Genomic DNA, 25,694 nt, shown 5'->3' on the forward strand with positions numbered 1-25,694 from the left:
GCGTGTCCGTGTCTATCCACGCAGGGCCTCCCACCCCACCGTGGGTCTGGGTGTCGCGAGGCGTCCGGACCCCTGGTTGGGTGCGCGGCGGCTGAGTCCAAGCCGGGCGCGGGGTGAAGGTGCTGGCGCGAGCGTGCGCACGTGGGGCGGGCGGCGGTGTCCGCGGGTCGCTGTCCGCGGTGCGGGCTCCGTGTCCCCCCCGCACCCGCCTCGGTGCTGATTGGCTCGGCGCCGCCGTGACGGGCCGGCCCCCGCCCGGGGCGGCGGCGGCGGCGGCGGCAGGGGCGGGCGCGGGTGCCCGCGTGTGCGCTGAGAGCCGGCGTGTGCGCCGGTGTGTGCGCCCGGCCGCCGGGTGTGCGGGAGAGCAGGGAGCGCGCCGACGCGCGGGCGGCCGCGGCCGAGCCCAGGGTGCGCGGCGCCCCCGCCCGCCCGGCCCGGCCATGGCCCCCGCCCGGGGCCGCCTGCCCCCCGCGCTCTGGGTCGTCACGGCCGCGGCGGCGGCGGCCACCTGCGTGTCCGCGGCGCGCGGCGAAGGTGAGCGGCGGCGGCTGGCTGGGCGGGGGCGGCCGAGGGGCCGGGGGCGCAGCGCGCGCAGCAGCCGGAGCGAGCCCGCCGAGAGGCTCAACTTCCTTCCCCTCGACCCCAGTGCCCGAGGGGCTGGGATCCCTGGATCTGGGTGGGGAGGGGTGGCACCGCAAGAGACCCGGGGTCCGGGGACGGAGCGCCGGGGACAGGGCTGGGGGGAGAGGGGCCCCGGGGCTTGAGGAGGAGGGACAGGGAGGCGCGAGGGACCGGGGCCGGGACTCAGGGGTTCGGAGCTGGGGACAGGGAACTGAGGATCGGGCACTGGGGACGAGGAGGCAGGACCCGAGGATGGAAGACAAGAGAAGAGACAGAGGGGAGAGAGGAGATAGGGCAGGGGCCGGGGTGGGGGCAGAGGACAGGGGACCCGGGATGCAGGGCGAGGTTCAGAGGGCTGAAGAGAAGCGGTGGGATGGTGTCCAGGGATGGGGGCCAGGAAGGGAGGCAGGAGGACCAGAGAACAGAACCAGGTTTGGGGGAAGACCGGCGTGAAGGGCAGGCAATGAGGGTCTTGGAAGTGGGCTGGGCTGGAGGGCTGGGGGCGGAGGGCGCGGAAGGACAGCAGTCGCCAGGGACTGCCTGCTGGGAGGGGAAGCAGCTTTGGTGGGCGCTGGGGAGAAGGGGCCCCGGAGGAGGGGGCTGAGCAGGCTGCAGACAGACTGAGGCAGGCAAGGCCCCGAGGGCTGAGTCTCGTCCAGGGACAAGGCTGGGGAAGTCCGGTCACTCTGGGGGACACAGGATGAGGGTGTGGGCTGAGCATTAGAGACCAAAAGGATCTGGGAGGGGATAAGGGAAGCCGGGAGGGGGCATCTATCAGGTTTCATCAACACCTAGGGCTGCATACCTGCGTGACCGTGTGCACACACACACACTCACACCTTAGTCCACCGGGCACCCCAGGTCCAGCTCAGGACACTGCCCTGGGTTCTGCTCCTCGCCCGACCCCTGCCCTGGACCCCCTCTCCTCTTGCAGCTCTGCCAGGAGGAGGCCTGACTCGGGGGTCTGTGCAAATCCTAGGGTTCACAGCCTGGGTCCAGAGCCGCGTCCTCAGCCTGGCAGGATGAACTCCTAGATTCCAGGGAGCTCCAGAGCCGGTGTCCCTCATCCACGCTCAGACACACTACCGATCCACCCCTCACACACGAACAGCTCAGAGAGATGCAGCCATACCCACAGCCACACATGCAGCAGCAGCCTCGTGTTGGGATTCACACACAGAGACCCAGGCCCGCAGAGACTCGTGTGCATGGAGAGCCCCCACACCCCTACAGTCAAATGCCCAGAAGTGCGGCCAGTACACATGTGCACGCATGTGCATGTAAAGATTCATGGGTGTGAAAATATGCACATCGTGGGCAGACACCACATATATGAAAAGACCCTCAGACTTGCGTTCCTGTCCCTAGAAACGCATGTGCACGGCACCAATGCGCACAGATGTACATAAACTCAACCTCCAATGAGACAGGGGCCACACAGGGAGCAGGGACCATAGCAAGGGAGCCGAGGGGTGAGCGGGGAAGGGGTGAGCCGCGAAGGGGTGAGCCAGGAAGGGGTGAGCAGGGAAGGGGTGAGCCAGGAAGGGGTGAGCAGGGAAGGGGACACACGGCCCTGGGAGGTCTGGGAGCTGTGGCCCGAGGACACAGTTTCCTCCGGGTTGGATGGGGAGAAGGCGGCAGTTTCTTTACCCAGCAGGTTTCTGAGGGGCCCACAGCAAGTGCCTGGGCATTGGGTGGGGTGCTTGCTTCAACCCTCGTCTTTGGGGAGGATCCAGCTCCCTCCAGAATGCCAGACTGGCAAACCCCAGATCCCCCTAGGAGGGGACTTTGACCCAGCTCCTGAGCAGAGGGCAGACCGTTTTGGCCTGGGAGAGAGGCTGTGTCCGGAGAGGGGCAGCAGTTGGAAAAGAGGCGAGGTCATCAGGAGAGGAAGCGGGGTGGGGGGGGTGCATATGTCAAGGGTGGGAGGGAGGCAGGCAGGCCTGGTGCCAGGGCCTGGCCACACCTATTTGATCAGCGCAGCAGGGCACCCCTGCCTGGGCACAGGTTACCCACGCAGGTCTGACGATCCTGGGTGGAGACCTGGAGCCTGGGTTCCACGCAGGACAACCAGAAGTCTGTGCGCTGGTGCAGGGCCAGGACCAGCTGGGGAGACTGTGGGAACTCAGGGAGGGGACTCTTTTCCCAGTGGGGGTCCTGCAAAGGCGACAGTGCCCCAGGCTACCCGAGTGCCCCTCTGCCAGGTCCCTCACGGGGCTGGGGACGGCCCTGCACCTGCAGAGATGCCCCCAAACCCCACCAGGCTCAAAGCCCCTTATCACTCTCTGATGTGGATTATCCACCAATTTGGGGTGATCTCCGAGGCATTCACATCCCAGCTGACATCCCCTGGCCACCCCGAATTCTCCAGCCTCGCCACCATGCGCTCTGTCCTCCGGGAATGTAAATCAATTTAAGTATTAGTCTCAGCGAAATGGAATGGGGGAAGGTGACGGCGCGGAAGAAAAAAAAGAAATCACATAATACCTTCCTCAGTCAAACAGGAATGGCTTAGGAATTATCTGTGCTTCTCAGAGCAGGGGGGGGGGACCCGTTTGATCCCCCAGAACAGGCCGGCAGGTAGGCCTGGGAGGGACGCCTGCAGACATCTGGCCGATGAGGAAACTGAGGCACAGAGGGGTTAAGTGGTTGCTTCCCTGAAGGCCCTGAGAGACTGTGTGTCCAGTTTTCCCATCTGCAAGTGGGGAGATGGGCCCAGAAAGGGTCATCAACTTCCCAGGGGTCACATAGACCTATAGTCCAGCAGCGCAAGAGGGCAGAGAAAGCCTGGCCCTGGTGAGCCGAAGCGTTGGCCTCTCCAAGGGGACTCAGGCCCCGGCAGGAGAGGCCTTAGCCCTGGACTTCCCTCCAGCCCCGTGAGGCCTCCTGTGGGCCTGGAGCCTCCCGTGAGAGACCCTCTGCGTCCCCCCATAGAAGGGGACAGGACATGGGGAATAGTGGGACAGAGAGAGGGGGAGGGGAGGGACAGAGACAAGTCTGGAAGGAATTGGAACAAGCAGCCTTGGAATCCGGTCGCTCTTCCAGAATCCAATAAAATTGACTTTTGACTTATCTTTGGATTATCTGAGCCCCCCCTTGGCTGACTGATCACGAATCAGCTGCAGATGTGGTTGGGGATTCCCAGCGGGGAGGGAAGGGCCTGGAAAGTGGGGGTGCGCAGGACACTGCCTCTAGAGTTGGGGTGTTCATGGGGAGAAGTCCCAGCGGTCCCTGGGTGGGCGCAGGTCTGAGCTGCATCCAGGGGTGCTGACCCGGGGTCCTTCAGTTCCGAGACCCCCGTCTGGGATGTGGGGTGGGGCGGGAGAGCCCACAGGTCCCTGTCCGACGCCGCCCCCCCCCCCAAAACTCGGCCCGCTGGTCTGGGGGAAACTGCAGTGCAGCCCCTCCCCCGCCCACCCGCCAGCAGGAGGAGAGAGCTCCTGACCCAGTTTTCTCGCCATTGCCGGGGAGGGAGGGAGGGAGGCGGGAAAGCTTCTCTGCCTGCCGCCCTGGCGTGGGGCCGGTTCGGCTTGGGGAAGGGAGATCCCCCTGCCGACGTTGCCTCCATCCCCTGGTCCCACCCGGCCCCCCGGGGGATCCCAAGCCCGAGCTCAGAAGGCCCTCCCTGGCTGGGCTAGTCCTCTTTCCAGCTGCCCTCTGGGCCCAGCCCCCAACGCTCGGTGGGGAGAGTGAGGGGAGGAAGAGGAAGAAAAGCCGCGCATGAGAGCATCCTCACTCCCAGCATTTCCTGAGGACACTTGTCTCCATCAATGAGGGGCAGGCGCAGAGCTATGCAAACCTCAGGCAGGAGGACAGCACCCACCTCTCTTCGGGAAAGTTCCAGGAAGGCCGATTTTAACCCTCTGCGACCTGCCCGGGGTAGCAGATCGGGTTGGTCGGAAGCCCGTGGTTGCTGGCTGGGAGAGGTGGGTAGACAGAAGAGGAAGGAAAATGAAAGCTGTGAGACTGGGAGCCCAAACCGCTTTCATCAGAGAGATCAAAGGCAGCAGGGACCAGAGAGGTGGAGGGACTCACCCAAGGACACACAGCACTTAGAGACAGTGCTGGCATTCAAGCCCTGATTTCGTCCCAGTTTGGTGCATCTTTATCGCCTTAAAGTGAGTGATACTCACTACTCCTAGGTGCCAAGAGAGAGGCAGGAGGGCCAGGACTTAGGGAACAGGAACCAACTTTGGTAAGGCATTGGCTCCAGGCGTTACCAGTTTACTGTCGCCCACCCTTATGTATTATTATCCCCATGTTACAGATGAGGAAATTGAGGTTCAGTGAAGTGCAGGTCACCCGCTACCAGGTAGCTGTGTTGAGATGTGAGCCCAGTAGTGTCTGATTCTGAAGGCAGGCTCTTTTCTCTACCCTGTTGTTGGTACTCAGCAGGGTCCTGAGGGTCTGGCTTAGAGTAAATGTGCCTCTCGGGCCAGCACTCCTTCTCTGAGGTTCTGCTCCTTGGGCTCAAGCTGCCGGGGCTGATGGCTTTGTCTGTGGTGCTCTGGGTGCCAGCCCAGCAGTCACACCTGTGGAGCTCCAGGCACCATCCTGATCTTCCCTGAGGCTCAGTGTTTTCATCTGGAAAATGGGCAGAAGGATGAGCACCTTTCAGTGTTGCCAGGTGGGCCACAGATGAGGCATTGCAAGCTCCCCTGGCAGAGCCTAGCACGTAGCATGTGCTTCCTACGAGGCAGCGCTTCTTCCTCCAAAGCCCTCCATGTCCCGTCTGCGCCGAGGACCTGCTCAGTGGGAGGTGCCTTTTGGGGACCCTGGTGATGGGAAAGCTGGGTCCAGTCCTCTGGATGGAGGTTTGACTTTCAGTGCAAACATCGGTGGGCGCTTTGGAATGCCACCGAGTCCTGTGAGTGGCCCAGGGCCAGGTCATCTTCACAGCCCCCTGCAAGGCAGGCATCACCATCACCCCATTTTACAGGGGAGGAAGTGGAGGTTCAGGGATGGAGGAAATACGGTCAGGGACAAACAGCTCCTGAGTGGCAGAGCTGTGATTCAGATTCAGACCTCCTGGACCACTAAACCCAGACCTTCGGCATCTCACTGCCACCACGTCGAGGCAGCCTAGCTCTTAGGGCAGTTTGAGTCTTCCGGGAGGTGAGAAGGTTATATTTTGTGGTGGTGGAGGCAGGCTTCAGGAAAGAGCAAGAACTTGAACTGAGTCTTGAAGGCCAGGGAAGTGAGGAAGGACCCAGAGACCGGAGCTGGAGTGTTCGGGCCAGTGTGGCCAGGCCGCCCTGGCCCTGAGGGACTGGCCAGGGATCTGATGTGCTCTTGTCTCCTCTTCTGCAGTGAACTTGCTGGACACGTCCACCATCCACGGGGACTGGGGCTGGCTCACGTATCCGGCTCACGGGGTGAGTGATGGGCAGCGGGGCCAGTGCTGTCCCTCTGTGAACAGAGAGGTGTGACGCCCAGTGCTTATCATCGGGCAGATCAAAAGGAAGCAGAGGCCACGAGAGGTGAAGGGACTTAGACAAGGACGCACAGCAGTCAGAGGCAGAGCTGCAGACTTCTTAAATTTCGTGCATGCAGACTTCTGGAATTCCAGAACCAAGTCCGGGGCCGGCTCCCCCTTCTTCCGGTCTGAGGTCTGGATGTGGTATCCTTCTGTCTGTGTCCAACAGCCCACCGGGCCTCCATGGTGATGCTGGGCTCCGCCCATTAGATCCTTGCGCTCACAGGCGACTCCCTTCCGCCCTCCCGGGGAGTTGGCATGGTAACCCCGAGTGTCCAGAGCCAAGGATACACTGCCCAGTCCCCCTGATTCTCTTAAATCTCAGGGGGGCAGGGCGGTAAAGCCAACGCAAGCCCATGAGCTCGGTGGGGTTGGGCCCCACCATCCACAAGCTGAGTGTCCTTGGGTCACCACTTCACCTCCATGAGCCTCAGTTTCCCTGTCTGTAGAATGGGATGAGCACGTGGCAACCTCGTGGGGTTTGCTGGGAGGGTGAAGGGAGACGACATGTGGTCTTGGCACCATGCCTGGCACAGGGTAGGCCTCCATTAAATGTATTACTATCATTATCATTGTCATTAGTGTGTATCATGGCTATATCTCAGATAAATCTCCTCCGACAGACAGGCTCAGAAACATGCACATCCCCACCATAGACACAAGTACGTCTGGCACCCGCAGCTTCTTGCATGAACACTTCTGCTTCCGTGGCTCCAGAGACAGAGTGATGATAATATTAATGATGACGATGGCACTGAGCTGATATTTGAGTATTTCTTTACTGTGGGGTAAGACTGTACTCTGGGCTGTCTGGGGGCTGTGCCTGGGGTCAGGACAGTCCCGGCTCCTCTCTCTCTGGGTGTCTGGTCCCCAGGTGGCAGTAAGCTGAGTCTGTTGTCAGCGGCCCCCCTGCACCAGGCTCCAGGGAGTTGAAGGAACAGGCCAGGGCCCCTGAGAGCCGGGACTGACCCCTTCTCTGTCTCAGCCCATCAACCCTGCCTGAAGACAAAGGCTGGGCCCTGGGGGTGTCCCATTACCCCCCAGGCCTCAGCCTCTCCCCTTGAGGGGCTCATCTGTGTGTCCCGCATGGCTGTCTCCCGGGGTGCTCGGGTGTGTGAAGGGCTTTGGTGCAGGGAACCAGCTCTGCCAGTAGCAGGGACTGACCCAAGAGGAGGTGACTGCCTGGCTGTGGGCTGGGTCAGCGTCTTCCCTGAGACTCAGCAGCTGGGCAGGAATGGACTTGAACCCCTGGTTGGGCTGGGTATCTCTGTCCCTCTGTCCCACTCAGAGCTTAGGACTTGGTTTTTAGGGTAACAAGAAGTAGGAAGGATTTTAAGGAGGGGTGGGGGGTGGTGAGAAATATGACTGGACTTGTGTTTTGGACAATAGCACTGGTCATGTAAGGTTCTTTTGTTTGCTGGATGCTGTGAAGAGTGGCTCGGGGAATTCCCTGTTGATCTACTGGTTAGGACTCCGCGTTTTCACTGCCAGAGGTGCAGGTTCAGTACCTGGTTGGGGAGCTAAAGATCTTGCAAGCTATATGGCACGGCTAAAAACAGACAAACAAAACCCCCTAAAAAAAGACTGGTTCAGAGTCACTCATTTCACTTGAGAGTTAGAACAAATAACTTATATTCACATAAAGTGAAGTCGCTCTGTCGTGTCCAGCTCTTTGCGACCCCATGGACTGTAGCCTACCAAGCTCCTGCATCCATGGGATTTTTCAGGCACGAATACCGAAATGGGTTGCCATTTCCTTCTCTAGAGGATCTTCCTGACCCAGGGATCAAACCAAGGCCTCCTGCAATGTAGGCAGCCGCTTTACCGTCTGAGCCACCAGGGAAGTCACATAGCTCTTAATCACCACTACTAATCCTCCAAGTGGTGCAGCCATCCCATTTCACAGATGAGGAAACTGAGGCTCAGAGCAGGGAGAGAAAACTCTCCACCATCAGGCAGGTTTCAAGTGATGGATGTGAGCTCAGATCTCTCTGGGCCTGGAGCCATCACTGGGTCCCTGTGTCACCTTGTGAAGGGCTGGGAACCGATCCTGCATTATTTACTGAGACAGGGACCCCCTCCTACCAGCACAGGGCCTGGAGATGGGGCTTGCCCAGAGGAGAGAGAAAGCCAGATGAGATCTCTGTTTCCAAGCTCTGGATCTTGACCCTGTGCCAGGCTGGCATGTGAAACATGCAGGTGCCCACATCCAGGGGGCTGGGGAGGGCCCTGGGAATCTTTGGTTGAATAAGTTTGTAGCTGGGTGGAGACTGGTGGTCCCTGTGGTTCTATCCGTCCTTCTAATTCTGGAGTCTGTTAAGCACCCTGGGTACGAGGGTCACCCGTGCCTGTCTCCAGCATCTCCAAGTTATCAGACCGTCAGGCAGGCCGCACAGCCTGTAGCCGGCGGTGCTGGGTCGGGACGAGCCGGGGCTCTGCGGCCTCAAATCAGCGTGATCAGGCCAGTCCTTTACCTCGCCTCCACCTCCTCGTTTATAACACAAGGATGATCACAGAGCCTGCTCCCTGCAGTTGTCATCTGAGAGATGATGCAGGAAAAGGACATTGTACCAGCAAGAAACCAGACACTCTGAGAGGTTAAGCATCTCCGCTAAGATCTGGGGAGTCTGGCCCCCAGAACTCACGCTTCTAACCAGGCTGCACCCCTCTCTTTGGACCCCTCTGTCCACGCACTGCGTAGTGCTCCACCTCACCTGGTGAATTAACAGTCTCACCTGGTGAATATTCCTTTTTATTGTCTCTTGATCCTCACCAGCCCCTGGAGTAGATGAAAGTTGGCAGGCATTAGCTACCTCAATTTACGTATGAGAAGTCCAAAGCTCAGAGAGGGAGTGTGATCTGCCCAGGGATGCACAGCTGGTTCGCTGCTTTTGGTTCCTGGAGGGGGACAGAGTTCCATAGGAATAGTGGGGGCTGGGGGGGGGCGGTATGTGCCAGGCAGCTGGGCTGGGCGTGGCACTGGGCATGGAGTGGGGTGAGAACAGGGCTGATTCTCCCTTGCACCACCCGCCAGGAATTTGTGCCACACTATGTCTGCGGCAGCCCCTGAGGCTAAGCCAGGCCATTGGCCCTGCTCGGGCGGCTGGAGCAGACTGGGATCGAGCTGATTAATTTATCCGGGTCCCTGGCAGGAAACAGACAGCAAGCAGCTGGCTGGCTCTTTGGTGCTCCATTAATTGTGACAGTGACTTTAACCCCAGATGTGACACAGTGCCGCCCAGAGCCCCGACTGCAGAGTGAGGTGCGGCGTGGGGGTCCTTCTTGGGGTGGGGGGCATGCAGGAGGCATACAGTCTTTCAGGTGAGGCTGGCACGCCCTGGTCTGCTTTCCCAGGGGTCCCTGGAGGCAGGCACAGGGGGGCTGGGATGATGGCAGGCCAGCATCGTGTCAGTCCCCTTCTGGGCCAGGCCCCAGCTAAGCACCAGGCAGGCTTCTTCTCTGTGCATCCTCTCAAGTCTCACTGAAGTGGGGTCTTTCTGAGCCCCTCTTACAGATAAGGGCGCTGGGGGTTGAGACCACATAGCTGACCAAGATGAAGTCAGATCGAGCGGCTTTTGTCGGGCAGGGAAGACTTGGGATGCCCCGGATCCCCACTCTCGTGCTTGTGGGACAGCTCGGGATGCTGCCGCTTCTCAGAGCACAATGAGGAGTGATCTTTGCTTCCTCCCTACTCCTCCCAAACTGTCCTCCACTCCCCGGCCCCTGCTTAAGCAATGGGGTCCCCAGTTCAAAGACAATACCCACAGAGGCCCGAGAGAGGTCACAGCCCTGCATCTCTGATGCACGCAGGACACGACCCCTGAGAGGCGTGGCCATTTGCCTAAGGTCACACAGCCAGTTGAGACTGAACCCAGGCCTCTCGACTTTTGTTTCATTTCTCAACGCTGTGTCTTCGGCGTGGCTCGTCTGTGTCCAGAGTGGGCTTGCTGAACATTGCTGGCCCTTGCCAGCCTCTGCTGGGGCTCTCCCTCCCACCCCTGCAGGAAGGTCCAGCCTCAGCCCTGCAGGAGGTTTTGCCACACCCCGAATGCCCACACCCTTCGTGAGTCACCCTCCACACTTTATCTGTGAAAATAGGAGGGGGCTGGCAGGGAGAGAGTATTTCTTGTGCAATTCTTTTTATTAGTTTAGTTCAGTCGCTCAGTCATGTCCCACTCTCTGTGACCCCATGAACTGCAGCACGCCAGGCCTCCCTGTCCATCACCAACTCCCGGAGTTTACCCAAACTCATGTCCATTGAGTCGCTGATGCCATCCAACCATCTCATCCTCTGTCGTCCCCTTCTCCTCCTGCAGCAAAATACACTTAACATAACATTTACCATCTTAGCCATTTGTAAGCCTCCAGTTCAGTGGCATTAAGTCCACTCACATGGTTATGTGACCGTCACCACTGTCCATCTCCAGAGTGCTTTCATCTTCCCAGACTGAAATTCTGTATCCATTAAATTATAATAACTCCCATGACCCTCTTGCCTCAGCCCCTGGTAAGTACCAGTCTTCTTTCTGTCTCTAGAAATCTGATGTAAGTGCCTCATATAAGTGGAAGCATATAGGACTTGTTCTTTTGTGTCTGGTTTATTTCACACAGCAAAAGGTCTTCAAGGTTCCTCCGTGTTGTAGCACATGTCAGAATTTCACAGTGTCCCGCTGTATCAGTACGTACATTTTGTTTGTCCATTTATCCACTGAGGGACATTTATTTGCGTTTCCACCTTTGGGCTGCAATAAGCATGGGTGTGCAAATCTCTGATTGTGTCCCTGCTTTTGTTTCTTTGGGGTACACACCCAGAGGAGGAACTGTTGGTAATTCTATGTTTAGTTGCTTGTTATTCACTGTTTTCCACAGTGGCCGCACCAGTTAACATTCCCACTAGCAACACACAGGGTTCCAATTTCTCCACATCCTCGCCAACCCTTGTTATTTTCAGTTGCTTTGATAATAACTAATGGGTGTGAAGTGGTATCTCACTGTGGTTTTGATTTGAATTTCCCTAATGCTTAGTGACGCTAAGCATCTTTCCACATGCTCTTTGGCCATCTGTGTATCTTCTTTAGAGAAAAGTCTATTCGAGTCCTTTGCCCGTTTTCTAATTAGGTCTCTCTGGTTCTTTGTTTGTCAATTGTAGAAGTTCTTTATATATTCTGGATACTAATCCATATCAGATATGTGGTTTGCAGCTGTTTTCTTCCATTCTGGGGGTTGCCTTCTCACTCCATTGATGGTGTCAGTGACGGTCACTGGTTTACTTCTGAATCAGTGACGCCTGGCCAGCACCTGACACATAAGTGATCATACTCAACATCCCCGCATCCCGGTACGCCCCTGCAGGGGACCCAGGGCAGCCTGTGGTGGGGGCAGAGGGAACATCACACACAGCAAGACAGAGGAATCCATCCATCAGACACTCAACAAGCACCGGTTCAGCGGGTGCTGCTGAAGGATTTGAGGCCAGAGTGAGACATAGCTTCAAGCAATTGAACAGATCTTTCTGGCAGCTGATGTGAAAACTGGACCAGTGGGCTCACTGACTTCCCCACACAAGTCACCCCACTCTGGGAGTGACAGAGTAGCTGTGTAGAAATGAGGTCAGAGCCTTGTAGCTTTGGCATCAGTTCTAGTCCTGGCTCCATCACTCGATAGCTATGTGACCCCGGACACACGGCTCTAGGTTTGAACCCCTCGGTTCTGTGTCTGTGAAGAGGCAACAGATAACGCTTCCCCCAGAATATCCCCGGTGGCTCAGACAGTAAAGAATCTGCCTGCAATGCAGGAGACAGAAGAGACACAGCTTTGATCCCTGGGTCAGGAAGATCCCCTAGAGAAGGGACTGGCAACCCACTCCAGTACTCTTGCCTGGAGAATCCCTTGGACAGAGGAGCCTGGCAGGCTACAGTCCATGGGGTCACAAAGAGTCGGACACGACCGAGTGACTAATAACACTTCCCCGTAACCCCATGTGTAGGGTGCTTGGCCTCTTGATGGCTGACAGTCCCCTGGAAGGTCAGCCCCTGGAGGCTGGAGAATGTTCAGTCTTCTTTCCCAGACCTCCCCTAGCACTGTGCGCGTGGCTCATGGCAAGAGAGGGCCAGCCGCTGCCTCTCGTTTCAGCCGGCTGTGGTCTCTCTGCCTGCAGTGGGACTCCATCAACGAGGTGGACGAGTCCTTCCGGCCCATCCACACTTACCAGGTTTGCAACGTCATGAGCCCCAACCAGAACAACTGGCTGCGGACCAGCTGGGTGCCCCGAGACGGCGCCCGGCGTGTCTACGCCGAGATCAAGTTCACCCTGCGCGACTGCAACAGCATGCCCGGCGTGCTGGGCACCTGCAAGGAGACCTTCAACCTCTACTACCTGGAGTCGGACCGCGACCTGGGCGCCAGCACGCAGGAGAGCCAGTTCCTCAAAATCGACACCATCGCGGCCGACGAGAGCTTCACGGGGGCCGACCTGGGCGTGCGGCGCCTCAAGCTCAACACAGAGGTGCGCGGCGTGGGGCCCCTCAACAAGCGCGGCTTCTACCTGGCCTTCCAGGACATCGGCGCCTGCCTGGCCATCCTGTCCCTCCGCATCTACTACAAGAAGTGCCCCACCATGGTGCGCAACCTGGCCGCCTTCTCGGAGGCGGTGACGGGGGCCGACTCTTCCTCGCTGGTGGAGGTGCGGGGCCAGTGCGTGCGGCACTCCGAGGAGCGGGACACACCCAAGATGTACTGCAGCGCCGAGGGCGAGTGGCTGGTGCCCATCGGCAAGTGCGTGTGCAGCGCGGGCTACGAGGAGCGGCGGGACGCCTGCGTGGGTGAGCACGCCCCTGCGCGGGTGGGCTGGCGGCTCGGTTCAGTCCCGGCAGGGCTGGCGGTGGGGGTGGGGGTGGCAGGCAGGGTTGGCACAGTCGGCAGATGTCTGGGTGGTGCAGGGTTGGCACCTGGGAGGATGCATGAAGCCCTAGTGTTCCTGCGTCCCCAGGCCACCCGTGAGTGTGCTGTGTGTGTCTTGCCAGGAGGGAAAAACACCACAGCCAGGTAGATCCTCCGTGGGTGTTGTGGAGAGGTCCATCTCTGGGCATCTGTGTGATTGGGGTATACTAACTGGGTACATACCTGTGTTAGGGAGCAGTGATGGAACCTACCACAGCCAGCACGCTTCTAATTGCTTTTCACGTATGAACGCATTTAATCCCCACAGCTATCCAGTGGAACAGGAGCTTTTATTATCCTGATGTTAAAGATGAGGATGCTGAAGCCCAGAGAGGCAAAGTAACTTCCCTAAGGTCACACAGCTGGAAAGTCAACAGAACTGTGATTTGAATTCAGAAGTCTGGCTCCAGAGTCCAGACTCAGAACCACTGAACTGCTACCCTGTTGGGTGGGAGAGGGTGTTGACTGGGATCTGGGCTCAGGGTGAATGCATGCGTGGCGTACAGGGGCATCGTGAAGACAGGCGGGCGGGGACAGCCAGGGAGTTTCCGGGTTGCAGGCAGAACTTAGCTAGAGGTGTGGGGGAGGGGACAGCTGAGAGCAGCTGGGTCTTGAAATAGCAGCTGTTGCCACAGGTATCTACTGCTGGGGTTCCCATGTCACAGACCAGGAGCAGGGCCCAGAGTCCAGGCTGTGTGTGTGTGTGTGGTCAGCAGACACGCATCTTGGATCGGTGCAGCCAGGCATCCCGACAGCCCAGGAACCCCGGGAGGGCTGGCGAGAGCACACAGCTGGTGCTCCAGCTGTTACTGGTCTTGCCCTGGTTGCCCTCTGCCGTCCCTGGATCTCCCCAGGGGCTGGACACATGGCAGCCCAGCCACTCAGCCCAGCCTGGTGAAGCCTGCTGTGGGGACCACTGGTTCTCCTGGGGAAGGAGATGTTCCTGGGTGGGGATCAGAGAGACCAGGACCTGTCCCCCAGACAGCCTCGGGGAAGACTGGCCTGGGGCCCTGAAAGACACTCAGAATATCCTCCACAGGCCCTGGGACCACAGTTAAAGGGACCCTCAGGCCTCCCAGCACCATGCCTCTGTCCTAGCCAGCAGGAAGGCCCCTTGGTGCTCACAGGAGCAGGACACAGGCTAACCGTTTCAGGTGATGTTCAAGGTAGCTTCAGAGACCACCCCAGGCCACTTTAGGAGTTGTCTTGCCCCAGGAACTCCAGGACCATATTCTTCTGTCCAGCCACCAGGCCCTTTCTGGCCCTTCTCTGGGGCTGTCTGATTTCCTTGTGCATGTGTGCTAAGTCGCTTCCATTGTGTCCAACTCTTTGCAACCCTATAGACTTTAGCCTGCCAGGCTCCTCTGTCCATGGGATTCTCCAGGCAAGAATACTGGAGTGGGTTGCCATGACCTCCTCCAGGGGATCTTTCCGACCTAGGGATCGAACCAATGTCTTTCATATCTCCTGCATCAGCAGGTGGGTTCTTTACCACTAGTTCCATCTGTGAAGCCCTTAAATCTTTTTTTACCCTGCTGACAGCTGTACATTCACTCTTCTGGACCCTAAACTCCAAAGCACCTTCTGTGACATTTGCCTGTTTCCGGATTTGTTCTACCTTCTGTGGCCTAGTTTGCCAGGCTCCCCAGGCCTGCAGCCTCTCCTGGTTCCTTCACAGACATCCCTGTACTTCTCAACTTCCCGCTGGGTAGCAGTAGCAACAAATATTCCTATTGCCTTTAAAGCTTCCAAGGAGATTCCTAGGACATCAATTCATTGGCTTATTGTAGCAAGGCAGGTATTACAATTCCATTTTACAGATGGGGAAACTGAAGCCCAAGAGATCATGTCCTGCTTAGGTCTCACAGCTGGTGAGAGGTGGAATGAGTCCTGAGTCAGGTCTGTCTTGCTCTGAGCTATTTGTAGGCTTTTCACCTATCCCTGGCCCATCCTGACTGCATTCCCTGCTAGACCCAGTTCCCAACATCCCCTTATTCTGATGGGGATAATAAAATCTCTTAGAGACAAGTTTTCAAGTGTTTGTTATGTGCCAGGCACTTAAACGAGCACTTCATACAGATCATGTCAGTAACTTATCCGTGCATCGGGGATAGAGGCACAGGGCATCCCTGTCTCCAGGGAGTTCACAGCTTCTCATCCTTACAGTAGTCCTCAAAGCTAGGTATTGTATTCCCATCTCACAGATGGGGAAAACTGAGTCCCCTCTACTTAAGTAGCAGAGTAGGGATCTGATCCCATGTTTTCTCACTCCAGAGCCCTGAACAGCTTCCTCTGTCCACAAAACCCTCTGCAAAGCCTTGCTTCCCGCCTCCCTGGGATAACATTAAAGCAGTTAATAACCAGGACTATATAAGCTGTAACAGTCAGGTGGGCCAGCCTGTGGATACCTGCTCAAGGTCAGCTGTCCCCAGCACTGGAATGAGCCAGGGAGAACACCAGGCTACTTGTTTGTCCAGCGTGCGTCCTTGCCCTTCGAGGAAGACTGGTCCTCCTGACTTTGGGGTGGGGGCCTCACTCAGAGGTACTGCTCCAGCCTCCTTTTTTGGTGGAGATGGAAAGTGAAGCCCAGAGAGGGAATGCATCTTGCCCAAGGGCCTACAGCACGTCAAGGGCAGGACTCTTGGTGGAAACACCAAGGCTTGAGCAGCCGGACGTCCTCAGAGCTGGGAGAAGTCAAGGCCACTCCCATTTCCTCACACTGCAAGCACGTTAATAAAAAATAATAAAGTAATGCCAAAGCAGGGTTAGGGAATTGCAGCCTGTTTTGATTTTTACATTTAAATCACAATACAACATAATTATGCCAGTTGCAAGATAATTACAGGTTTTATAAAAATATTAATTCATCGTGCACTGCAGGCAGTGGGGTTTGGGGACAGGATGCCGGTTTTAAATCACACGGGGAAAGACGCTTCTCAGCCCTGTCGGTGGGCGTGTACGGTGTCTGCTGACATCCTTTGAAGAAACAGCACAGGTGCAAAACTGAGGTGCTCGCCTAATGGGAGCCCCAGGCCAGAGGCCCTGTGACGTCCCCACTCCCTCCTTGGTGGGTAGCCCACGGATTGAGAGGAGAGGGGCCGAAAAGGGGCTGGGCACAGACTGGGCGTGCCTTTGCTGATCTACTTGAGATGACCTCAAAGCTGCAGCCCCGGACCCAGCCTGAGCGGGACCTCCGGAGACCCATGGGGCCCTGGCCTTCTCCATCGGGCAGTTCTCTCTGAGCAAACAGGGCTGGATGAGGGGGTCCTGGCCTCCCCTGCCCGAGTGCCCCTCCACCTTCTTTCTAGCGACAGGAGAAGGGACCCAGAGCTTGAAGGCTGCAGCAGCAGCCAGGCCCATGGCAACAGCCGTCAGGCTCCTGTCTCGGCGGTCTCACCCTCGTGGCTCCCCTTAGAGTGGCCAGGCAGCCATCGATTTTTACAGAGACGACAGTAAAGCCCAGGAGAGGGACCAGCCCAATCACGTGGCTTTTTAGAAGCCTTCCTGAGACTGCGTTCGGGCCTCAGGGACCCACGGAAGCACGTCAGAGCTGGGCGGAGCTAGTGCAGTTTTCCCGTGGGGAAAGGGAGGCCCAGAGAGGCCAAGCGACCATCCCAAGAACACACAGCTAGCAGTAGTTGATTGAATCCCAGATCTCCCAAGCTCCTGACCAGAAAACTCCCCATTACCCAATTCCTGACCCAGTGACCTTGCCCCCGCCACCCACGTGGCTGCACCCCCCCACCCCGAATCCAGAGAGTGGAAGGGCCTCTCAGAACATTGCCCAACGCAGCCGCCACCCAGAGTCCCAAGTCCCTAGCACCGTCCTTTCTGCCACCTGGACGCAGAGTATAAGCCACCCTCTGCGGCCCTAATCATCTTTCTATAAATATCAGAGCATCTCATTTCGAAGGGGCAGCATGAACAACGAGCTCCTTTGCCTTTCTGACTGTGTTTAAAATCTGATTTAGAATTAATTTCCTTTGGTCGGCCACTGGCAGACACCTTATTTGTCAAATCTCAAGCTCTTCGCGGGGGAGAGGAGAGAGGTTGCCGGGGCCCCCGGCAGCTGCCGGCCTGACAGGCGGCCTGGGCAAGGTGCCCTCGGCAGGGGCGGGAGCCCCTCCTGGCCTGCGGCCGACACCGGGCACCGCAGACGCCGGAAGCGCCCTGGGTCGGCGGGCCCCAGCCCAGAGCCGCTCCATCTGTCTCGGCCATTAATTCCCGGCTCTGCCTCCAGGTCTCCGGGCTCCCCGAGGCCTGGTGATTAGTATTCTTATTAAAGATTATTTTATTTTCATTGAGCGGATTAATCTAGCCTTGACACTTTATAGCCATATGGGTATTAGCCGAGCGTGAGAGAACCACCCACCGGTGGACTGGCGGGATGGCAAAGCTGCCTCTAAGCTGAGGCCGGGTGTTAAGAGGCTGCTGGGGAAAGGCCCTGGCTCCGGAGGCTCCGCCCAACCCGGGTTTGCATCCTGGCTCAGCTGGGAGCCTGGGGCGAGGCACGCAAGCTCCCCCGAGCTTCTGTTTCCTCTCTGCCAAACAGATGTGTTCACACCCACCAAGTAGAGTGGTAGTAACAAGTGCCGGGCACTGTGCTGATGTGAATTCACGCGTATTCACTCCTGTCATTCTCCCAGCAGCCCTTGGAGGTGGGAACTATTCTTATCCCCATTTTCCAGATGGAGACACTGAGGCCCAGCAACTTGCCCAGCGGCACTTAGCCTCGGGGAGGGAGGGGACGGGATGAGAGAAGGAACCCAGCAGGCAGCCTGCTCCTGAGGTTCTGCTCTTGACGGAGGACCCGCTGAACTCTGAAGGGTCCAGGTCTCCAAGCACAAAGGCTGTCCTGTGGTGCTTCCTCAGGGCTGCATGTCACACGGAGATGTCACTCCGCACGTGGGCTGGTCTGCCCCTCACTGCTCAGAAAGCTCCCTGAAAGCAGCGGTAGCTCTTGTTTGTCTCCAATCCATCGCAGAAGCTCGGTAAATGTGGGTGAAGGAGCAGACGAGAGACAGAATAAGCAGGCGGTTCCCACGACCGTAATCGATGTGGATCCGATGATTCCAGTGTGATAGAATGTCATTTAGCTCACCAACAGATTGGATAAATATTTGCTGGGCAAGTGTAAAGCCTGTTTCCTTTGCCTGCTTCCTGGGCTCAGAAGGACGCTCTTGGGCTGTGCCCCAGGACTGGGCCTCCTGGGGGGCTCCCGGGAAGAGGAGGCAAGGTTACAAGATGTCAGCTTAGAGTGCCCCCCACCACAACTCCAAGCACCTGGCCCCCAGTCAGGGGCCTCCCCAAGGGCTAGGGAAGAGGTCTCAAAACTGAACCACATTCTCCCCAGCTCCCCAGCCTTCTGGCTTCACAGTCTCTTGAGTCTGGGAAGCAACTTAGGGACATCATCATGTCTCCTGATTGCAGGTTTCCTCCCAAGTTTGTAGAATTTTACAAATTAACTGGAGTTTAGCTATTATAATCAAAAGATACAATCAAATCAAAGGAAGCTTCTCTCAAGCCCTGAGTTTTTCCAAACAGGACTCAGCAGAGAGATAGCCCAGTGTTTCCTGGTGGTCCCTGTTTCAAAGTATTCAGTTCCACAGGTGGAGCTGGGAGCCGCCTGTCGAGGTGGCATTTGGTCCTCTTGAACTCCTGGGGTCTGTCTCTGCCCAGAGCAGATAATGGAAGGATTAGTTCACTTTGAAAACACCCACCAGTGTTGACAGCTCTACGCTGGGCCAGACCCTAGGAACTCTGAGATGAATAAGGCCCTACTCAGAGAGATCATTGGCCCTCAAGGAGAGAGAGTCAGATATGCAGATGAAAAAAACACAGCCGTAGTGTTGCAGGTGGTGAGACTAAGCAGGGATGCAAAGGGGAGTGGCCGCGTCTGTGTGTGTGTGTGTGTGTGTGTGTGTGTGTGGTGTCCACAAAGGCTGCATCAAAGGCACAGTTAAAAGGGTTTTGAAGGAATTCGACAGGGAGATGAAGGAGAAAGGGTACAGTACGTGCAAAGGCCCTGAGGCACGGATTACGGAGACTGGCCGGTCCTCTAGTTAGACCTGAAAAATGGGGCGTGAGAGCCGGCACTGATTGCGGCTTCCAGGGGGCTCTGAATGCCAGGCTTTATTGTTGAGGCCACGGGGAGCCTGCGAGGGTTTGGACCGGCAGTGTCCCTCGAGAGCCCCCAGGCACACTCATCTGCTGTCCCTGCACGGCTGACTCGTTCTCAGGGCGGGTCGCTCCGCCCACCGTTTACCCTCCACCACATCCTCGGCTTTATTTTCTTCTGGAAATGATTACAGCTTCATTTACTGAGTCTTCCCCACCTTGAAATAGGCCAGCTTCTTGAGGGCAGAGACCACTCAGACCTTGTTCAAGGCTGTGTCTCTGGCACGCAGATCAGAGCCTGGTATAGACGAGGTGCTCCTGGAAATGGGCAGAAGGAATGGGGTGGGTGGGCTGGGGCTGGGGCAGCGGGGCTGGGGGCTGTTTGGGGGCAGAGACTCGTGGCGTGTGAAGCAGAGGGTGGAGAGAGGGTCAGATGTGAGACACGTCATTCCCAGCCATGGCGACGGTGGCACGGGTTCTGGGAGTGTCAGGAGCCCACAATTCCCTGACGGTCGGCGTTGCTCGGGGCACTTGTAAGACACAGCTTTGCAGGCCACACCCCTTGCTCTCCTAACTCGGTGACGGTGATGAGGCCAGGGTCTGTGTTTTCACAGGGATGCTTCCGTGTCTGTCCACGTCTGGGGACCTCTGGTCTCATCACCCGTCTCTTCCAGCCATGTTTCCCGCCCACCCTCATTACCTGGCTGGCTTTCTTGTCCCGCACCTCCCCCACGCAGGACCGATTCCTGGGGTTTTTTGGCCCCCCTTGGATTCTTCCCTGGTGGCTCAGACGGTAAAGCGTCTGCCTACAATGCAGCAGACCCAGGTTCAATCCCTGCGTTGGGAAGGTCTCCTGGAGAAGGAAATGGCAACCCACTCCAGTACTCTTGCCTGGAAAATCCCATGGACGGAGGAGCCTGGTAGGCTACAGTCCATGGGGTCGCAAAGAGTCAGACACGAATGAGCGACTTCACTTTCACTCTCACTTGGATTCTTAGCCATGACCCCTGCCCCTAAGGCTGATGTCTCACTCGAGCGTACGTGCCCTGTGAAGAACAAAGCCTGGGAGCCTGGGCGGGAGGGGGCGTTGGAGATGAGGGGCGTTCAGAGAGGTTTCTTCCTGAGCCAACTGTGGGGCTGGCTCTCGGGTGTCGGGGTCCCAGCCTGCTCCCCGCCCCTGCCTTGCTGTGCAGCCCTGTGTAGGTCACCGGCCGTCTCTGAGCTTCCGTGCCTGCACCTGCAGATGAGAACAGGAAGGGGGTGATGCTGAAGGTCTGCTCCACTGTCCCCTGGGGAGCCCTGGGCCCGAGAGCCCCGTCCCTGAGGCCACCTTCTCCTCCACAGCCTGTGAGCTGGGCTTCTACAAGTCGGCCCCCGGGGACCAGCTCTGCGCCCGCTGCCCTCCCCACAGCCACTCCGCGGCCCCTGCAGCCCAGGCCTGTCGCTGCGACCTCAGCTACTACCGGGCGGCACTGGACCCGCCGTCCGCCGCCTGCACCCGTGAGTACCGCCCCGTGGCCCCAGGGAGCCAGGTCTCTGCGGGTGAGGCGGGGACAGGAGACTCTCTTGGGCCAGGGATCTGTCTGGGCCCCGGGGTGACTCTGACGCTTCCACCATGCCCTTGACCTCTCTGGGCCCCCAGCTTCTTGTCATCGGTCACCTGCTATCTCTCCAGGGAAATCTTGCCTTTTCTTCCTCGGTCTATCCTCTCTGCTCCGAAGGGCAGACCAGGAGCTGGGCTCCTCCCTTTCCAGCACCGGGTGACTGTGGTCATCTTCTGACCCAGTGGTCATGCCAGTGTCCTGGGGCCCGGGGTGGGCCAGCAGTGCGGGGGGGGGGGGGCTGCCCCTGAGGCACGGCGAGTATCAGAAGACGTCCCCCATCAATGATGACCTGATCCACTGGTAGGAGCTCTGAGTTCTAGGAGCTGCGTTAGTGTGGGGGGGAGACACATAATTGTGTCTGTGGAGCGTGTGTGGCTCCTGTGTGTCGGACTCCGTGTGCGCCCTGGGAGGCCTGCAGTGATCGTGTCTGTGTCAGTAGCTGCTCTACAGAAGATGCCTGCATAGGGCGTGAGCTGATCAAGTGCTTGTGCCCCCGAGTGTGCAGTGCACACACGTGTGTGCATCCGGATACCTTCAGTGGCCTCCTGAGTCTCCATGGAGCTCTGTGAGCCCAGCGCGTGCACACCTGGCCAGCCAGGGAGACATGTGCCCAGAAAGCGTGTGCGCATGCCCGTACCTGGGGGCACTCCGCGGGCCCCAGGCCCCGGGCCTGCAGGGCTGCGTGGCTGTCAGTGTTTCTGCCAATGCAGCTCCCCACTGGCCTCCTGTTCTCTTCTGCCCTCACCCGAGGGGGGCCTGTCACCCCCAACCCAGCTGGGAGGAGCTGCAGCCAGCTCAGCCCGCCCCCTTCGCCCACCCTGGGCTCTTGGGATGGCGTGAGGGGGGCCTGACGCGGCGCTGAGGAGCTTTGCCCTAGAATTTACCCCCAGCGTGATCTCTGTGTCCCCTGCCCCCCACCTCCATCTCCACTCAGCCCCAGGCCCCCTGCAGAGGCCAGTGAGGGCCCAGGTGTACTCATATACCAAGTATATATACACCCACACATATACACAGAGGTGTACTCATATACTACACACCCACACAGTCATATACCATACACCCACACAGACTCATATACCACACACCCACACACAGTCATATACCATACACCCACACACACACCCGGTGTACTCATATACCATACACACACACACACACACACACACACACACACACACCCAGTGTACTCATATACTGTACACACACACATACACCCACACACACTCATATACCACACACCCACATACCACACACACACACACCAAGTGTACTCATATACCGTGTATACACACACACACCCCAAGTGTACTCATATGCCATGTACACACACACACACATATACACAGAGGTGTACTCATACACCATACACATACACACACACACTCATATACCACACACACACACACACACACACACACACCCTCCCTCCACTGATCCTCCCAGGCCTGTGCCTTTGCCCCCTGGGGCACGTGCAGGTGCAGAGAGGAAGGTGAGGGACACGGTGACTGCTCTGGGCTCCTCAGGCCTGGTGAGCCCAGCTCTCACTCATGAACACTTGCGTTGAGCTGGCTGGACTCCGATTTCTCCCCAGTTCCACAATGTAGTGCCCTCTAGGAATGTTAAGTTTGTGAAAGGCTTGACTTCTGCATTCCGTACCCTGCAGATTCAAAGGTTTCTCTGTGATTCTGAGATTGTTTTCTTAAAATCTAAGATTCCCTTTTTGGGATTCTGAGAGTTGAGATTCTGAGCCTTGGGCGTCTCCATTACCCACTGCCCCCGACCTCTGTTCAAACCCCCACCCCCGGGACCCTACCCCAGCCCCCAGCCCTCAGCCCCACCCCTTTCCTCAATGTCCTTGTGCTGCCCAAGCTGGGGGGCCCATCCTGGGATGGTGGGGAGGGAGGGGTCTCTTGGGACGCAGGCTCCACTTGCCTCCACCACGGCGTTCCGTGTCCTTTACATGAAGTCCAGCCGGGGCTTAAAGAGAGGAGTGGAGTGTGGGAGGCAGGTGCCTGGAGCGTCTCACCCAGAGGCACTGCTGTGTGCAGCCTCTCCCCCGCTCTGGATGAAAAGTCTGTGAAGCAGACCCTGGGATCGCTGTGGTCCTGTGTGGGGAGGGTGGCTTCCGTGCCCAGACCCTGACACTGCGCTCCTTAGTCTGAGGGCAGAGGCACCACCTGTGCCCTCGGGGATCTTCCAGAGGATGCAGTCAGTGTGCCCTCATCCCGAGGGAGCCCCAGGGATCGCGGGGAACCACAGCCCTTCCCTGGTCTGGTGGGGGAGACTAGACCAGCCCAGATGAATAGCCACCAGGCCTGCCTATCTTTCTGTACGCCCCAGGACCCCCCTCGGCGCCGGTGAACCTGATCTCTAGCGTGAACGGGACGTCTGTGACCCTGGAGTGGGCCCCTCCCCTGGACCGGGGCGGCCGCAGCGACATCACCTACAACGCCGTGTGCCGCCGCTGCCCCTGGGCCCTGGGCCACTGCGAGACGTGCGGGAGCGGCACCCGCTTCGTGCCCCAGCAGACCAGCCTGGTGCAGGCCAGCCTCCTGGTGGCCAACCTGCTAGCCCACATGAACTACTCCTTCTGGATCGAGGCGGTCAACGGCGTGTCCGACCTGAGCCCCGAGCCCCGCCGGGCCGCCGTGGTCAACATCACCACGAACCAGGCAGGTAGGCGGAGGTGCCAGTCCCCAGCTCCCCAGCCCCTCGCCCTCCGCAGCCTCAGAGCTGCAGTCAGCATTTGGGCAAATGCCCACCTGTCTAACCCTGTCTTCCTGACCAGGATGCCCAGCTACAGGCTTTTCATGCCCTTAGAAAAATAGAACACATGCTCTTTGCGACCCTGTGGGCTGTAGCCTGCCAGGCTTCTCAGTCCATGAACTTTTCCAGGCGAGAATACTGGAGTGGGTTGCCATGCCCTCCTCCAGGGGATCTTCCCAACCCGGGGATTGAACCCACGTCTCTTACATCTCCTGCACTGGCAGGCGGGTTCTTTGCCACTGGCGCCACCTGGGAATCTCTCCTGTAGGTTGGAGCGATCCAGAAAGCCCCGAGGTAGACCAGCATGACCATCTGAGGCCTGGGTTCCAGAACTTTCCCCCCTCCCTGTTTCCTCCCTGGTGCAGTAGGAATAATAGCACCTGTGCGATTACTGTCATGAGGCTTAGGTGAAGGAAAGGAAAATGCTGAGCCCAGCACCTGGCCCGTGGTACATGCTCAATAAATGTCATTAAAAAATAAAGTCACTCTGATCATCATTTATCAGAACAGTGGCTGCTGCTGCCTCTGTTTGGCTGCACCAGTTTGGACAAGAGCCATTTAGTTCTCTGTTTCTAGCCAGTCGTTGGGCTGAACGTAGCCCCCTTTTTTTGCACATTCTGGTGGGTCCTGCCTGTCAAGCAACAGCCTGACGCGAGAGCCCTCTGCGGTGACTTTCCTGTTAACAGGCCCCCGCCACGCGCCCTGTGGCTCCTCACCCCACCGCCCGCGTGTCCTCCAGCACCACGCAGGCCTGGCCCAGCGACTCCGTTCCCACCATGTTACCGAGGAGGACGCTGAGGTCTAGAACCACCCAGAGTCTTCGCGTAAAAGTGGTCGAGTCAGGATTCGAACCCAGGTCTGTCTCGCTCCCAAGTGAAACAGGCTTCCCAGCCTGGAGCCCAGGGCACCCCCGCTCCCAGAGGCCAAGGCTTCATCCTCCCAAGAGACCCTCATTCCTCATTCCATCTGAGCACCCATCAGATGCCAAGCTCGATGCTGGTGACCCAGCAAGGAGTAGGCCCTGCCTCTGTCCGCGTGTCTCTGGGGTGGCAGAGGCAGGCGACTAGCTAGTCGGGGGTGAAGGGCTCAGCAGGGAACCTGGAGTTACTCACGCGCTCAGGGGCTCCACTGTTAAAAAGAACAGCCTCCCAAGAACCCACACGCCCTTCCAGCCACCAGACTACTTCTTTTCATGTGGAAGCTTCCTGAAAGAACTGTCTTGCTCATACACCTGTGTCCTCTCCTCCATGGACACCTTTGGGCACTTCCAGTCGGACATCTTTGCCCACCTGTCCCTAGAAATTCAGCTTGCCGTGGGCACCCCTTCCCCTTCTCTCTTGCTTTCCATGCCCAGACCCACCCCACATTTTCCATCCACCTGTCTGGCCTGTCCTCCATCTCCACCAGCCCCTCTTCTCTCAGTTCAGTTCAGTCACTCAGCCGTGTCTGACTCTTTGCAACCCCATGGATTACAGCACGCCAGGCCTCCCTGTCCATCACCAACTCCCGGAGTTTACTCAAACTTATGTCCATCGAGTCGGTGATGCCATCCAACCCGCTCATCCTCTGTCTTCCCCTTCTCCTCACACCTTCAATCTTTACCAGCATCAGAGTCTTTTCCAAGGAGTCAGTTGTCTACATCAGGTGGCCAAAGTATTGGAAGTTCAGCTTCAGCATCAGTCCTTCCAATGAATATTCAGGACTGATTTCCTTTAGAATTGACTGGCTGGATCTCCTTGCAGTCCAAGGGACTCTCAAGAGTCTTCTCCAACAGCACAGTTCAAAAGCATCAATTCGTCAGTGCTCAGCCTTCTTTATGGTTCAATTCTCACATCCATACATGACTGCTGGAAAAACCATAGCTTTGACTAGACAGACCTTTGTTGGCAAAGTAATGTCTCTGCTTTTTAACATGCTGTCTAGGTTGGTCAGAGCTTTTCTTCCGAGGAGCAAGCGTCTTTTAATTTCATGGCCAACAACTCTGCTCTAACAACTTCCAAAAGCTAGAGGACCCCCAACTGGTCCAGGACCCTCCTCTCTTTCCTACTCACCCCGCTCCATCTCTCCTGAGTGAGGACTGCTTATCAGGGGTCCTCCAGCCTTTGGAGGGTGAGCAGCGGGGAAGCAGGAAGGCTGCAGCCGGGGGGGGGGAGGAGGGATGAGGTTACGGC

The 25,694-nt window shown here is 57.8% G+C and overlaps 1 protein-coding gene across 4 annotated transcripts in view; it reads left to right on the forward strand.

The window, feature by feature from the left end:
* The first annotated feature begins 440 nt into the window (after positions 1 to 440).
* Positions 441 to 25,694, forward strand: part of EPHA8 (EPH receptor A8) — a 35,999-nt gene continuing 10,745 nt past the window's right edge. For all 4 annotated transcript variants that reach the window (XM_043445166.1, XM_043445167.1, XM_043445168.1 and 1 more), the window contains exons 1-5: positions 441 to 534; positions 5,932 to 5,996; positions 12,255 to 12,918; positions 20,498 to 20,653; positions 23,098 to 23,433. In XM_043445166.1, coding sequence (XP_043301101.1) covers positions 441 to 534; positions 5,932 to 5,996; positions 12,255 to 12,918; positions 20,498 to 20,653; positions 23,098 to 23,433 — 1,315 coding nt within the window. The remainder of the gene's footprint in view (positions 535 to 5,931; positions 5,997 to 12,254; positions 12,919 to 20,497; positions 20,654 to 23,097; positions 23,434 to 25,694) is intronic.

This window comes from Cervus canadensis, chromosome 24 (assembly GCF_019320065.1).
Source record: "Cervus canadensis isolate Bull #8, Minnesota chromosome 24, ASM1932006v1, whole genome shotgun sequence".
In the NCBI taxonomy this organism is placed as follows: Eukaryota; Metazoa; Chordata; class Mammalia; order Artiodactyla; family Cervidae; genus Cervus; species Cervus canadensis.